The 12,932-nt window shown below is 40.6% G+C and overlaps 1 protein-coding gene across 7 annotated transcripts in view; it reads right to left on the bottom strand.

The window, feature by feature from the left end:
• The window catches only part of HDAC6 (histone deacetylase 6), a 40,659-nt gene extending 31,323 nt beyond the window's left edge, over positions 1-9,336 (bottom strand). For 3 of the 7 annotated variants that reach the window (XM_026711401.2, XM_087925698.1, XM_087925700.1), the window contains exons 1-4: positions 9,227-9,313; positions 7,350-7,446; positions 7,077-7,181; positions 5,116-5,204 (exon numbers count right to left, since the gene is read on the bottom strand). In XM_026711401.2, coding sequence (XP_026567186.2) covers positions 5,116-5,204; positions 7,077-7,181; positions 7,350-7,430 — 275 coding nt within the window. In that variant the 5' untranslated portion in view covers positions 7,431-7,446; positions 9,227-9,313. Of the gene's footprint in view, positions 1-5,115; positions 5,205-7,076; positions 7,182-7,349; positions 7,447-8,949; positions 9,105-9,221 lie in introns of all 7 variants that reach the window. The other 4 variants (XM_087925697.1, XM_087925696.1, XM_087925699.1 and 1 more) reach the window with 4 other exon arrangements.
• Between the last annotated feature and the right edge of the window lie 3,596 nt (positions 9,337-12,932).

The raw sequence follows: 12,932 nt of genomic DNA, 5'->3' as shown, positions 1-12,932 counted from the left end.
AACTGATGTGTAATGGAAGATAGCAGTAAATATTTTAAGATTTTAACATTTTAAATATCAGCCCTTCTAGATAGTCCAGATAGGAAGCCAATGCTGTGAATGCGAACACTACATTTATTGCAAAAAATAAGTGTGAAAGCACATTTTTCTCCCCCTCACCTTTACAGTCAAAGAAACCAGGGAGAATCTCTTCTGAGACACTTATCATGTTCCCATTTCTTCTGTAGGCTTATCTGACCTTTCTCCTGGCTTTGGTTCTTCCTTCTCCTGTCTTTCAAGGACATTCCCACAGACCATTACATCAATCAATATTAAATTTATGGATGTTTTCAAGGTGACTGGTTGTAAGCCACAAATAATCATTCAAATACACAGCATATTGTAACTGATCAATCTCTCTCTTGTTGCCAATCCAGAGTGAGTTTCTTCTGCTTCATATGTTCCCCATAATACTATTAAATTAGAAAGGGCAAAATGGATAGGATGTGTATAGAAAAGTTAGATTCTGAGTCTACTTAAGTATATCTAATCCTGTTAGATATACTTAAGTAGACTCAGATGAAAGTGGATAAGATCCAATGAGAGCTTAATATGAAGTGAATTCATTGGGGCTCCCTTTTACATAACAGTCATTAGGACTCCCATCAGCATTACCCAATGGCATTTATTTCTCCAAATTTAAGGATGGTTGCATTCAACAAAGAAGAATATTATTTTAAGATGGAAACTTCACAATGAACAAGGATCAAGGGTGTAGAGCTGCTATTTAGGGCTGGAGATGAAGAATCTGATGAGGAATCAAGGAAGAAATAAAAGGATTATGGTCACCATATCCAGGGAATTACACTGAGATTACACAGAAAAGTGAGCCAAGTGGGTGGAATAAACACACACACCACAGAGTTACAGGCAGCACAAAGGGAAATAAGAACAGAATTATATATTTACCCACATCCAAACCAAGGTTACTCTTCCTCCCTCTGCCAGGAAAAAAAATCAGTGGTTTGGAATGATGAAACATATTCACTTCAGACTTTAATACTGCTGTCAATTGATTACAAAAAGGAAAAGCAGTCCAGCAGGGACACGGACTATTGCATCCTCACATTTCCTGCCATGTGATTTTATACAAGAACCTTTCTTCCATCCCATTTTCTTATAAAATCCAGAGTATTCATCATAAGGCAGGTCCTAACTGCAAAATGAGTGAACCCAGACATCATCAAAACTGAGGACACACTTTCTGGAAGTGCACTCACATACCAGCAATCCTTGGGTTATGACAACAAACAATTGAGACCAGGATTGCCATCACTATAGAATGCAGTCTTAAAGCCTAAGATGTGCTTTACTTCCCCAAGATATGCAGGTCATTAATTAGGAAGTCTCAGGTAAGCAGTGACAGTGTTTGGCAAGGGGGCGGGGGAAACTGGGGGATGGCCTGGGACAGCTGGCAAGAGGCTGTGCATGGATTGGGCGGGACTGGAGGAGATTGGTGCAGGAAGGAGAAAAGGTGAGAGTGACTTACCTGAGTAACCTCTCACTTTCCCTGCTGGCTTTCCCACTTACTTCGTGAAAAGCCAGCAGGGAAGGTTGCAAATGATGATAATATGAATGCAGCTCTCTAACTGCAAACAAGACACCTGAGCTCTCAAGATTGCAATCACATGACTGTGGGGATGCTGCAATATCAGGAGCGTCAAGAATTGGTTGTACATCCATTTTTTTCAATGTCATCATAACTTTGAACAGTTGCTCAATGAAATAAGCCAAGGATTACCTGTACAGTATTTTGGTCAGGTACACAATTGTGTTTCCAAGACAGAATATTGAGGAGGAGGAGGAGCGAAATCTACAATCATTTGTAGCATTTCAAAGGATTTATTAAACATTCTCTAATTCAGCTCTCTAATCTTGAGAAATCTATCTCCTATCCATATCCTTTGATTATCTATCTATTTAGAAGAGAGTTCCACTGCTTTCATGGAGCACTATATGGCAGAAATCACCAACTCTGGAAGTTTATAGACACCTTTCAATATCTAAACAGATACCCAAGGCAATCACAAAATGAGTTCAGCAACACAAGAATAAATGAGATATTGGTTTTGCCAAGGGAAGTCCCACCCCCCATTCCAATAACTAGAGAAAAGTATCTACATTTTCTAAATGGAGGGAATCCTCCCTTTACAAAAAGATCCTTGAGGGAGGAATTATGTCCTCTGCAACCACTTTTCACCACTGTTATTGGTTTTTATTTTTCAAAGCAAATAAAATAAGATAATGCTCTGTTCAGTACAAGAGTCATAGGAAGGTATTATAACTACAAGCACCATGTTGGTATCACCCTTTGAGGTAAACCAGCTGTGGGGGAAATCAATTTTTAGTTGAATGGAATGGGCTAAATCAAATTGATAAATAGAGATATAAGGATTTTGGCTTTGAACCACAGCCTGTTCTCTTATTCAAACAATTCCCATTGATTTGTCCTTAAAGCCGAAATGGGAGATGTTTTCCTTTTGGCATATGGCATTCCCAAACTGCCTCATCTTGATTTATGGGAGATGCTTTCCTCTCATTTCACTGTTTTATTCCTCTCTCCTCTTATTTTATTGCTTTGTTCCTCCTCCTCGCTTTATTGAAGGTAAACAGGCACAGGAAGTAACCTGCAATCCATTAATTATGAATATGTATGATTGTCTTATCTGTTGCTTATGCATTAAATTATCCCTCCTTTCTGAGATGAAAATTATATACATACATACATACATACATACATACATATATATGGATCTTTGGTTGTTCGGGTTTTCTCCCGCATAAGATTCAAAGTATCTAGGCAACGTTTCGATGAAGTCTCATTCATCATCTTCAGGCTTCTTTCTTCAGCTCTGTGCTTCTCAGAGTGATGTGAGATTGCAGCTGCTTCTTCCTTTTAACTGCTAGTGGGGTGTGACTTGATTGGGTGGGGGCTTGGCTGTGTTCTGATTGGTTGGGGGCTTGGCCGTGTTCTGATTGGCTGGAGGCGTGTTCTGTTCAGGTGGGGGCTTGGTTGTGCTCAGGGTGGTCTTAGTTGCTGGGGGATTTGAGTTGGTGAGCTGTGATCTTGCTGTTTGGCTTCGAGTTCGTGGTCGTGCTGCATCTTCATAGTGGGTGTCGGTTTGCTTCATGTATGGCTCGGAGGGGTATGAAGTGGGTAACTAAGACCAACCTGAGCACAACCAAGCCCCCACATGAACAGAACACGCCTCCAGCCAATCAGAACACGGCCAACTCCCCAACCAATCAGAACACAGCCAAACCCCCTACCAATGAGAACACACCCCCACCCAATCAGAACACAGCCAAGCCCCCACCCAATCAAGTCACACCCCCACTAGCAGTTAAAAGGAAGAAGCAGCTGCAATCTCACATCACTCTGAGAAGCACAGAGCTGAAGAAAGAAGCCTGAAGATGATGAATGAGACTTCATCGAAACGTTGCCTAGATACTTTGAATCTTACACGGGAGAAAACCCGAACAACCAAAGATCCACATACAAATACCCGCGAGAACCTCAGAAAACAAATATATATATATATATGGGTCCCTCTGTCGGCTGGCATCTTTCTCAATATTCTTTAGAGAGAGTCCCACCAAAACATACTGCTTAATAAACCCTGCAGTGACCATTGTATTTGCTTTGGGTTTTGTGTTGAAATCCACACAGGTCAGAAGTTAGCTGCCATAAAATTACTGAAACTTTACTTTGTTGTTACAGGATATTATAATAGCATCCTGAAATCTTGACAGTTTCCCTATCTTTCCCTCTTATACTAAAGACAGTCAAGGTGGGACAATCTGGATTTCTTTTTTCCTCAACCCCTCCTGTTTTTCCAGGCTGATGCGTTCATAACAGCTGTCATATACCTCTTCAAGGTCATTTTCATATTCCTCTACTCTTGCTATATTAGGGTATCTTTAGGGCAGTGGTTCCCAACCATGTCCTTCATGTTTAGCAATACTGTATATCATAACTGAAATTTTTTTCTAAGTCATCATGCAAATCAAGAATCGGAAAGACACCACCACAGTGCATGTCCAAAGGCCCCACTCCTTAAATACTTCATTTTAAAATGTTTTAAAATGACTAAATTCAATGAAATCTTGATTTTCCCACAAAATACCATATAAGAATTTTGGTGAAAACTTCATATTTTTCAAGGTTTTGAGTGAGATTTCAGAATCTCACAAGATATTAGCTATTATAATATATATTTTTATTTTGGCATGTACAGCATGGGTTAGCCGAAGTAACGGCAGAAGTTGAAGGGAAGTATTATGACTTGAAAGACAATGGTAGAAGTGAGGCTGACTCTGCAAAGTGAGTTTTTAGTGAGTTTTTAGGCATGTTTACTACAAATTATATTAGGTTTTCTGGAAAAAAAAACAGAATAGAACAGAAAAACTAGGACTAAATATATGATACAGAGAAACTACAAGGGCTGGAGGCAGTGATTAAAACTAGGACGATATTTGGTCCCTGACCAGTCATTTGGTAAGGATTACATGTTACACAACTGGTCCAAGATAAACCTAAACCAAGGAAGACAACTTGATATTCTGATATTGGATTATATAGTTCCATTGGTTATGCTGGTTGAGGCAGATGGGACAGGATGTGTGATTCCTGGCTGAACTACCAATCCTTCATTAATTTGTCTACTAATACTTGTTTAAAAGCAGTCAGCTGCACTTCGTGAAGATTCTTAATGAAATATTTTATATTATATATTATGCAAGCAATTCATTTTATTTTTAATCTCTGGGATAGATACTGTTGAGATTTTCATCTACCCCACACCAAGGACTCAGAGTAACTTACAAATTAAAATACCCACTATTCTTAAGAAATTTTCACTGAAAAAGTATCAAGATTATATAATGAGTGGTTTATTATAATAGAGCAGAAATGAAAAGCAGATAAAGTCTTTTAGGATTAAGTGCATGCAAAACTGAGATTAAGAGACAGTAAATTTGAAAAAAAAAATCCTGAAAATTAAGAGACCTAAAAATTAAACCAATAGAACTGTTAAACTTAAGGCTCAGAAAACCCCATCCTTTCACCCTAGATACCTTTCATCCCATGGGCAGCAAAATTCTGTCATTCGGTTATCCCAAATCAGTCCAGTTCCTAACGGAGCAGCACATTCTGAAGTAAGATCCTATTTAAAAAAGAACAACACAAAAAAGTGGTGCATGCAGAAAAAAACATTCTAATCCTAATCCTCACCAATAAAGCCATTCTTTAATACTCTCTCATTCTTGGACCAAAATTAGATATGATATAAACTCCTCTATTAGCTCTTCCTAACCTGACATTCTCCAAATATGTTGGACGAAATGCTAGTTTAATACTTTTTGGTGGAGAGAAGTTCCCTGAGGATGGGCTCCAGCATGAATCCAAAAACTCAGAAGAGTAAACTCTGGGTCCCAGTGACCTAGCCAGATTGAATCTTGCAACATTATCCTGGGACACGTATATTTGCCTTCATTTGCAATAGGTTAAGTTCAATACATCCAGGGAAAAATTATGTGAAAATGACAATATATGTGCAGAAGTGGATAAATTATTATTATGGATGGTTGCACAGTCAGACAGATGTTTAGACTAGATTTGGCATTTTCATCCACCTAGTGAGTCCTTCTCAAAGATATGAGACAGGCAGACGTTATTGCTTCATGGTGTTAAAGGTATCATTGCAAGATGAAGCTATTCCAAGTCAAGCTGCCTTTGCAATTGACTGGTGGTGATTTTGTCAATGGTGATGGTGTTCAAAGGGTACTGCAGGGGTTTTGGGATTGCACCCAATAATAATACCTACTATTATTGGTACTATCTCTGCTTTCTGTTGCCACAGTAGTTCTATTTCTTTATACAGTTCTTTATATTTTGTGATTTTTCTCCAGTTCTTATAAATAATATTAATATAATTAACTAATATTAATCAATATTATTATTGAAGTTTGTCGTGGTCAGCCAGATGTTTAGAATGGAGTTTGCATTTTTATTCATCTATCAAGCCCTTTCTAAGGGTCTGGGGTGGGCAGATGTTTCTCGTGTTTTAAAGGTATCCTCACAAGATGTAAGCTGTTTGAAGTAAAGTTGCCTTTTGCAATTGACGAATAGTGATTTTGTCAATGCCCATGGTGTTCAAGTCATGTTTGTTATTATGGCTCATCATATTTTTATATTTATAAACCTGCCAATCACAGAATCTCAAGATAGATTTATCAGCAGGCTTGAAGGCAGATCAAAGAAAGCATTCATATTTGAGTTTCTTAAAATGAATTACTTTCCTTATTCCAGTAGTAGTGTATATGTGCTTAGTTTAGACATTTTAGTTTAACACCAGTGTTAAATTATTTTAAGAAAATATATTATGAGTAAATTGAGAGAACTGAGTAAATGAATACAGACTATCGGTTGAGAAGGACCAGAAAATTAAGGTGAGGGAGAAGCAAATCAGCAGAAAAGCAGAAAACTGGCTGGCATCCTAAAGAAGAATCCCTCTTGTTGCTGAAGGACACATAAAAGGAAAACACATCTACACATGAGCAGAGTATCTTTTCATCAACAGGAGTAAAAGCATGTGGCTCCCTCTAATGCACAGGTGTCAAACTTAATTGTATCACATGATGTATCGTGACTTTTTTTGGCTATTTGTAGAGCTGGGGTGGGAGTGTCCTGTGTGTGACACATCTGGCCCATGGGCCTCCAGTTTGACAGGCCTGCTCTAATGCTTATAGTAACAAAAACACGTCTTTTTTTTCAGGATCAGGAATAAAGTCCTAGGTTCTTTTAAGCCCTGGCCATTCATCTTTGAAAAACTTAAGTGGTACTTTCCTCTGTCTCAGCAACTCAGTTTCAAAAGATCCTAAACTATTAGGATCTAGAACTATTATCACTCGTGATAACCTCATTTCTAGCATCACTGCAGGAAGACTTATATCTTCCAGTTCTCTCCCAAGACCAAATGAAGAATTTGTAGCTGCTTTTTCAGCCCAGAGCTTGGCAATTGAAGGGATCTACCTACCAGTCGCTGCAGGCCCAAAAGCAGATCCTCAGCATCTTTGTTCATCTTTTTGGCCCGTCCTTTCCGCTTGGCCTCTGGAAGCCCTCCCTTCTTGTTAGCCTTTTTCTAGGGAAACCAAGAGGACATTACTTTGATATACCACTCTGCAACAGAAGTAGCAAGGCTCTCCTCTCTTCCATGGGACAGAAAAGCAAGCTACCTTGCCCAACTAACCATACTCCCAGTGAACTATTGATTCCCAGAGTCTCCATCATAACAACAGGTTTACTTTACCAATGGAGCCTGAATGTCCAAAGCAGGCACAGATATGGGATCCAATACTGAGGCATTTCCCAAATCAGAAGCCATTGACATATTGCCTCCTTCAATCCTATGGAAGAAAACCAAACACACATTAGAGAAAGTTCCATAACAGATGCGAGCTAGAGCATTCAATTCTAAAATCACCCTGTGTCTAAATACTTGTTCTCTGAAATAATCACCAAGAAGGTATATTGCTTATTCAGGGAAAATCTTAGCTGTCACTGAGTAATTTCTCTTGACCTATAAAGCCCTTATCAGCTGGTATCTAGTTATCTTCAGGGCTACCTACTTCAGTTGGAAATGTCTAACAAATAATGTCATCAAGGAAACAGTTTCGTGCTTCCAGTAATAAAGGGCTGCTTAAGCTAAACAGTGCTGCTTTTCAATAGCAGAGCTGGTTTTCAGGAGCAACCTTGCAGTGAGAATTAGACTAGTCCTCTCCTTAATTTCATTTCAAAAAAATGAAAGAAAAAAACCGTACTCTTTTGCAGAGTATTCATAATTTAGACCTAACTGTTTATATGTGGCTTAATATGGCAGTGTATACTTGCCTATTGTATCTATTTTTTATGTTTTGTTTGATTTTAGGTATCTTAGGTTTAAGATTCACTGGAAATATTTCAGATACGTACATGTCACATAAATTTTCAAGTTTGAATTAATGGGACATAAATATATTAAATTAATAATAGGGGATTCACTCTTTGTGCTAAGCCACAACACAATTTTAAGCTTAGCATGTTGTATGAATCCAGCCACTGTGGTTTATAAACCATTTTCTATGGCTTATTGTTATCTATGCAAAACAGTTGTGGTTTATTTAATACACTGTAATTAATAAAATTATGACTGATGAATCCAGCAATACGCAAACTCCTAAGTGTAGGCTTATCAGTTAAAATGCAAACTGTGTCCCCAAATCCATACCTGTGGAAACAAATAGAACTCCAAAGAAGAAAGATACGTTGTTTCATAAATCTCAAAGTAAACAAAATATACATTTGATCTTTCAGGCAAATGGAACAGCAGCAGAAAGCTGTTCAAATGTGCTTAAAATAAACAAGGACAGAAATTGTCCTATTTCTACCCAATCATCCAACTATGATCAGAACCAAACAATGGTCTTTCTCCCATTGGCATCATCATTCTCTGAAATGATTTTCCTCACTAATAACATTGCTATTTTGCCTAGGAGCCATCAGCTTCATTTTGACAGAACCTTTCTCCAGCCATCAAGGCTGCAATTCCACAGGCTGACCTACCTACCTCCTGACTGTCAAATTGACCTGAGTGGTACTTATTTCGGAGTAAACCTGGGAGCACCGTCAGAAGCAGATCTGAGGTGGGGGACAGGCAGTCCTTCTACACACACCGCTGTGGCTCACAACACCTTTTGCGAGCCTCCTGATCCCCGGGTCTTGCTTGCAGAAGACACGGCAAGGAACCAACGTCACCCCCTCTAGAAACGGGTGCGGTGACGCCTCCTTTGAAACCCCCCCCCGCCCGTCCGCGTTACCAAGGTGACGAGGACCACTCCCCCCTCCATGATCCACCCACCCACCCTCCAAACCTGCAACTGAAGGACCACTTCCCCCACCCTTGGAAGGGTCCAGTCCAGGTGAAGTGACGGCGGCTCGGGAGGACGCGGTTTCCCGTTGCCCCCTCGATTGCGGGCTGGGGCGATCTGCTCCAGACCAGCTAGTTGGACCCAAAGGCAGCCGGGACCTTGCGGGAAGGCAGGAATGTCATATCGTCCGCAAAAAAAGAGGGGGTGTTGAAGGACAGCAGGGCTCGACGGGGGCGGAGCGTGATCACTCCCCCCCACCCCGCCAAGGTCTCCACCTCACCTGGCGCTAAGGCTGACCGGCCACGCCCTTCTCACGTCCTGAGCCCGGTCTGTCTTTCTCTCTATCTCCCAGGGCGCTGCCTGATGCTGTCACCTCGGCGCCACTCCCCCTCCGCGAGGGAAACGGTTCGCCGCCCTCGGCAGAAAGTGGGCGAGACCATTCCGTTCGGGGGTGGGGAGGGCGGGGCGTGAACCAAGTGGCGCGAACGATTGGGCGGAGCCGCTGGAGAGCGGTCTCTCGGCGAGGATCACAGGAGGCGAACCCACTTGCTTTGGGCCGGGGATAGAGAACGGGTTAAAGGAGGTGGAGGCGTATAGGTTTCTGCATTAGCGTCTCTTTTGCTTTGTTTTCCTCAGTGTGTGTCGCTCTTCCTCCACTCCGGCTCGATTGTGATTTAGGGCTTAATTGAGAAGCTCAGATATTTGTAACAACAGCCTTCTAGACGGTTCAGCCTGGCTGCTTAATTTTTGGCCATGGGCACGCAACACTTGGACTGCTCTGAGCATATGCTCAAGTTGTGATATGATTAGAAACTGCCCTAGGAAGCTGTTGCAGAATGCAAAATAACAGAGTTGGAAGGGACCTCGGAGGTCTTCTAGTCCAACCCCCTCCTCAGGCAGGAGACTATAGTTCTGACTACACAGGTTGCAGACAAATGGCTGTCCAATCTCTTCCTGGAATTTTGTTTCAGGAACAAGAATAAGAAAATTAAGATGTAGATGGAATGCAACCATTCAGCATCCCTTTGCTGCAGGGCAAGCTATTATACTGTATATAAGCAGGCAACAAATGCCACACTCAGTCGACCTGAAGATTTTAACTAGTTGGGTAATGAAATATTTGCAAGCAAACAACCAAGCTCAGAGAGTATCAAGAACTCCACAGTTCAACCCTGAGCTATAGATATTCTCTTCTATGTTTCCTATTCTTTTATCTACCCCCACTTTCCACGCAGATAGACTCTTGACTTCAGTGATTAGACTCCCACATCCACCTCCCTTGATTATTTGCCCAATAAATCATAAAACATGAAAATAATTTCACCCAATTTCTGTTTACATTTGTTTTATTATAGTATAAGTGTTGATGGACAAAACTCAGATAAATTAGACAAGCACCAAAGAAATGTGGGCTGCATAAATGGGTTGGTTTGTACAGAGCCCCAATACTTTTTGGATGTTGGCTGAGCCTTTCCTGTCAGCTTGCATTATTGGGATTATGAAATTCTATTAGAAGGTAAAAGCTTCCATTATGCCATCTAGCCAGATCACACACCTGGCCCTAGGAAATCCCAGGCCACAAAATAAAGAACAACTTGAACCTTTCAGTCAAATTTGACACTGGATGAAACTGATAAGAATTTGACAGACATCTCAATCAAAACCATTAGAAATCCCATTCAGACACAATTTATATAGATTGTAGCATAATGATTTATTGAAGCCTGAACAATCAGCACTACAGTGGTGCTACATAAGGGTCAACAGCAGTGGTGGGATTCAAATTTTTTTTTACTACCGGTTCTGTGAGCATGGCTTGGTGGGTGTGGCAGGGGAAGGATACTGTAAAATGGTAAAGGCAGAGGAATGCTTTGGTGGTCGCGAGGAGAGTCTCCTCGACTGACCCGAAGAAAACCCCTCCATCCGAACTTAAAAGAGAACTGCCAGCATGGCTAAATCGAAGCCAGGAAGGGAGCTGAGACAGAAGTGAAAAAGAAAGGAAAGATCTTGTAACAGCACGCTTAGTCTTGATAAGAATCACTCCAATTTCTGCAGTGGAATTTTCCTTGGAAAGTGGGACTCAAAGGAGGAAAATAGCTATGATTAACGATCTGGAGTGACTGTCAGATTTAGTTAAAAAAAAAAAAAAGATATTGCAACTAGAAGTAACTTTAAAAGTAAAGGACAGATTGGATTGGTTAACCCAAATTTCTGGACTGTATTTTTACTACTACTCAACTTGAAGAACTTTAGGAAACCGTTGGAAAACAATCTTATTCAGAGACATATTGATTGTAGTTAAAGTGTTTTAATTGAGCGAGTTTTGCCCTCTTCCAAAAATCCAATGTGCTTTGAACATCTTGTTACAGCCTATTGTTTACAGAGAAATAGCAGCAGCAATCAGAGCAATAAATTCCTCCCACCCAGTAAATCACAGCTGCTAGTCAAACAATTAATCTTTTCCTTGCGGACTCTCAATACTACCTCATTACTTTAATCAAACACTGATTAATTCATTACCTCAAAACTTACAACTTTTCTACCTCATCACCTATATCAATGATTAGATAATCAATTTCTATAAAATATTTCATTAATGGTTTGATTGATTTATTGTTTTAATTGATTAGTGTGATTAGAGTGTAGTGCAAATAGTGTGATTACTCATTAGTTTAAAAGATCAAGATTCATGTAATTTAATTGATTAGTAAAATCAGTGATTTAGTTAATTTAATTGAACAGTGTGATTAATGATTAGTATAATTAACTGATTAGCAATTAGTGTAATTAATTGATTAGGCTGATTGTTGCTTAGGAAAATTATTTGACTAGAGAGATTACTGCAATTGAATGATTGGTGTGATATTGGCTATATTGATTACCCAAAATTGTTCCATTAATTAATTTATTCAACGTACCATCTTAACAAACCTATCATGCCAAGAAAAAAATCCAATGCCAAACCACAACCTAAAGAGAAAGTAATCCCCACCAATGAACCACAAGACTCCTGCACATGCCTTAAATGCTACAAAACTCTAAAGCAGTGGCCCCCAACCTTTTTTGTGCCACGGCCCGGTACCGGCATCCCAAAATGATCCGCGGCCCGGTACCGGCATCAGCACGCATGACAAGACAAGGCGAGCTGAGCGACCAGCCAGCCAGCCGTCCCCCGCTTCTCCCGCCACCTTCAAATCCTCCTTTGTACCTTTGTCAATGGGCTTCGGGACGGCTTCGGGATGGTCGCCCGGCTCGCCTTGCCTTGGGTGCTGAAAGAATCCTCACGCCTTAGTTTCGTTCGAAGCCGCCCCGCCCCTTTGATGAAACTAAGACGTGAGGATTCCTTCAGGACCCAAACGCTGCTTTCCAACCGGAAAAGCTCACCCGGAAGCACTTTCTCATCAAAACAAGATGGCAGCGCCCAGCAAACCGGCGGCCTGGTAGAAAATGCTCCACGGACCGGTACTGGTCCGGGGCCCGGTGGTTGGGGACCCCTGCTCTAAAGGATAATGAAAACTCCATCAAATGTTCTCTATGTAACAAATACGCTCATCATGACTGCTTGGGATTACCCGAGCAAATGATTCAATACCTAGAATCATCCAATATCTCTGTAAATCATGCAGACCCAAACTGGATCTGTTGGAAAGACTTGATACCATTGAAACACGAATAACATCCCTTGACACCATAGTAGCATCCCTGGATGCCTTAAAAGAAAGATTTTCCAACTTTGAAAAAAAAGACACAACGCAAAAACCTGAACATCCAATAGCTACAAACCACATCTCTACCCAACAACCACAACCCAATCCACAATCCAATCCACAAAAAAACATAAGCCAGACAAATAATGATATCCTAATCTTCATCAGAGAAGCTGTTGAGCATGAACAGAAACGTCCAAGTGCCATCTTATTTGGTCTAGAGGACATCAATGATAATGATGACATCACAACTGTCCAAAACATCATCAGTGATTATCA

The sequence above is a fragment of the Pseudonaja textilis genome, chromosome 2 (assembly GCF_049901715.1).
Source record: "Pseudonaja textilis isolate UNSWEBS1 chromosome 2, rPseTex1.2, whole genome shotgun sequence".
NCBI lineage: Eukaryota > Metazoa > Chordata > Lepidosauria > Squamata > Elapidae > Pseudonaja > Pseudonaja textilis.
This window is presented reverse-complemented; position numbering and strand designations above follow the sequence as displayed.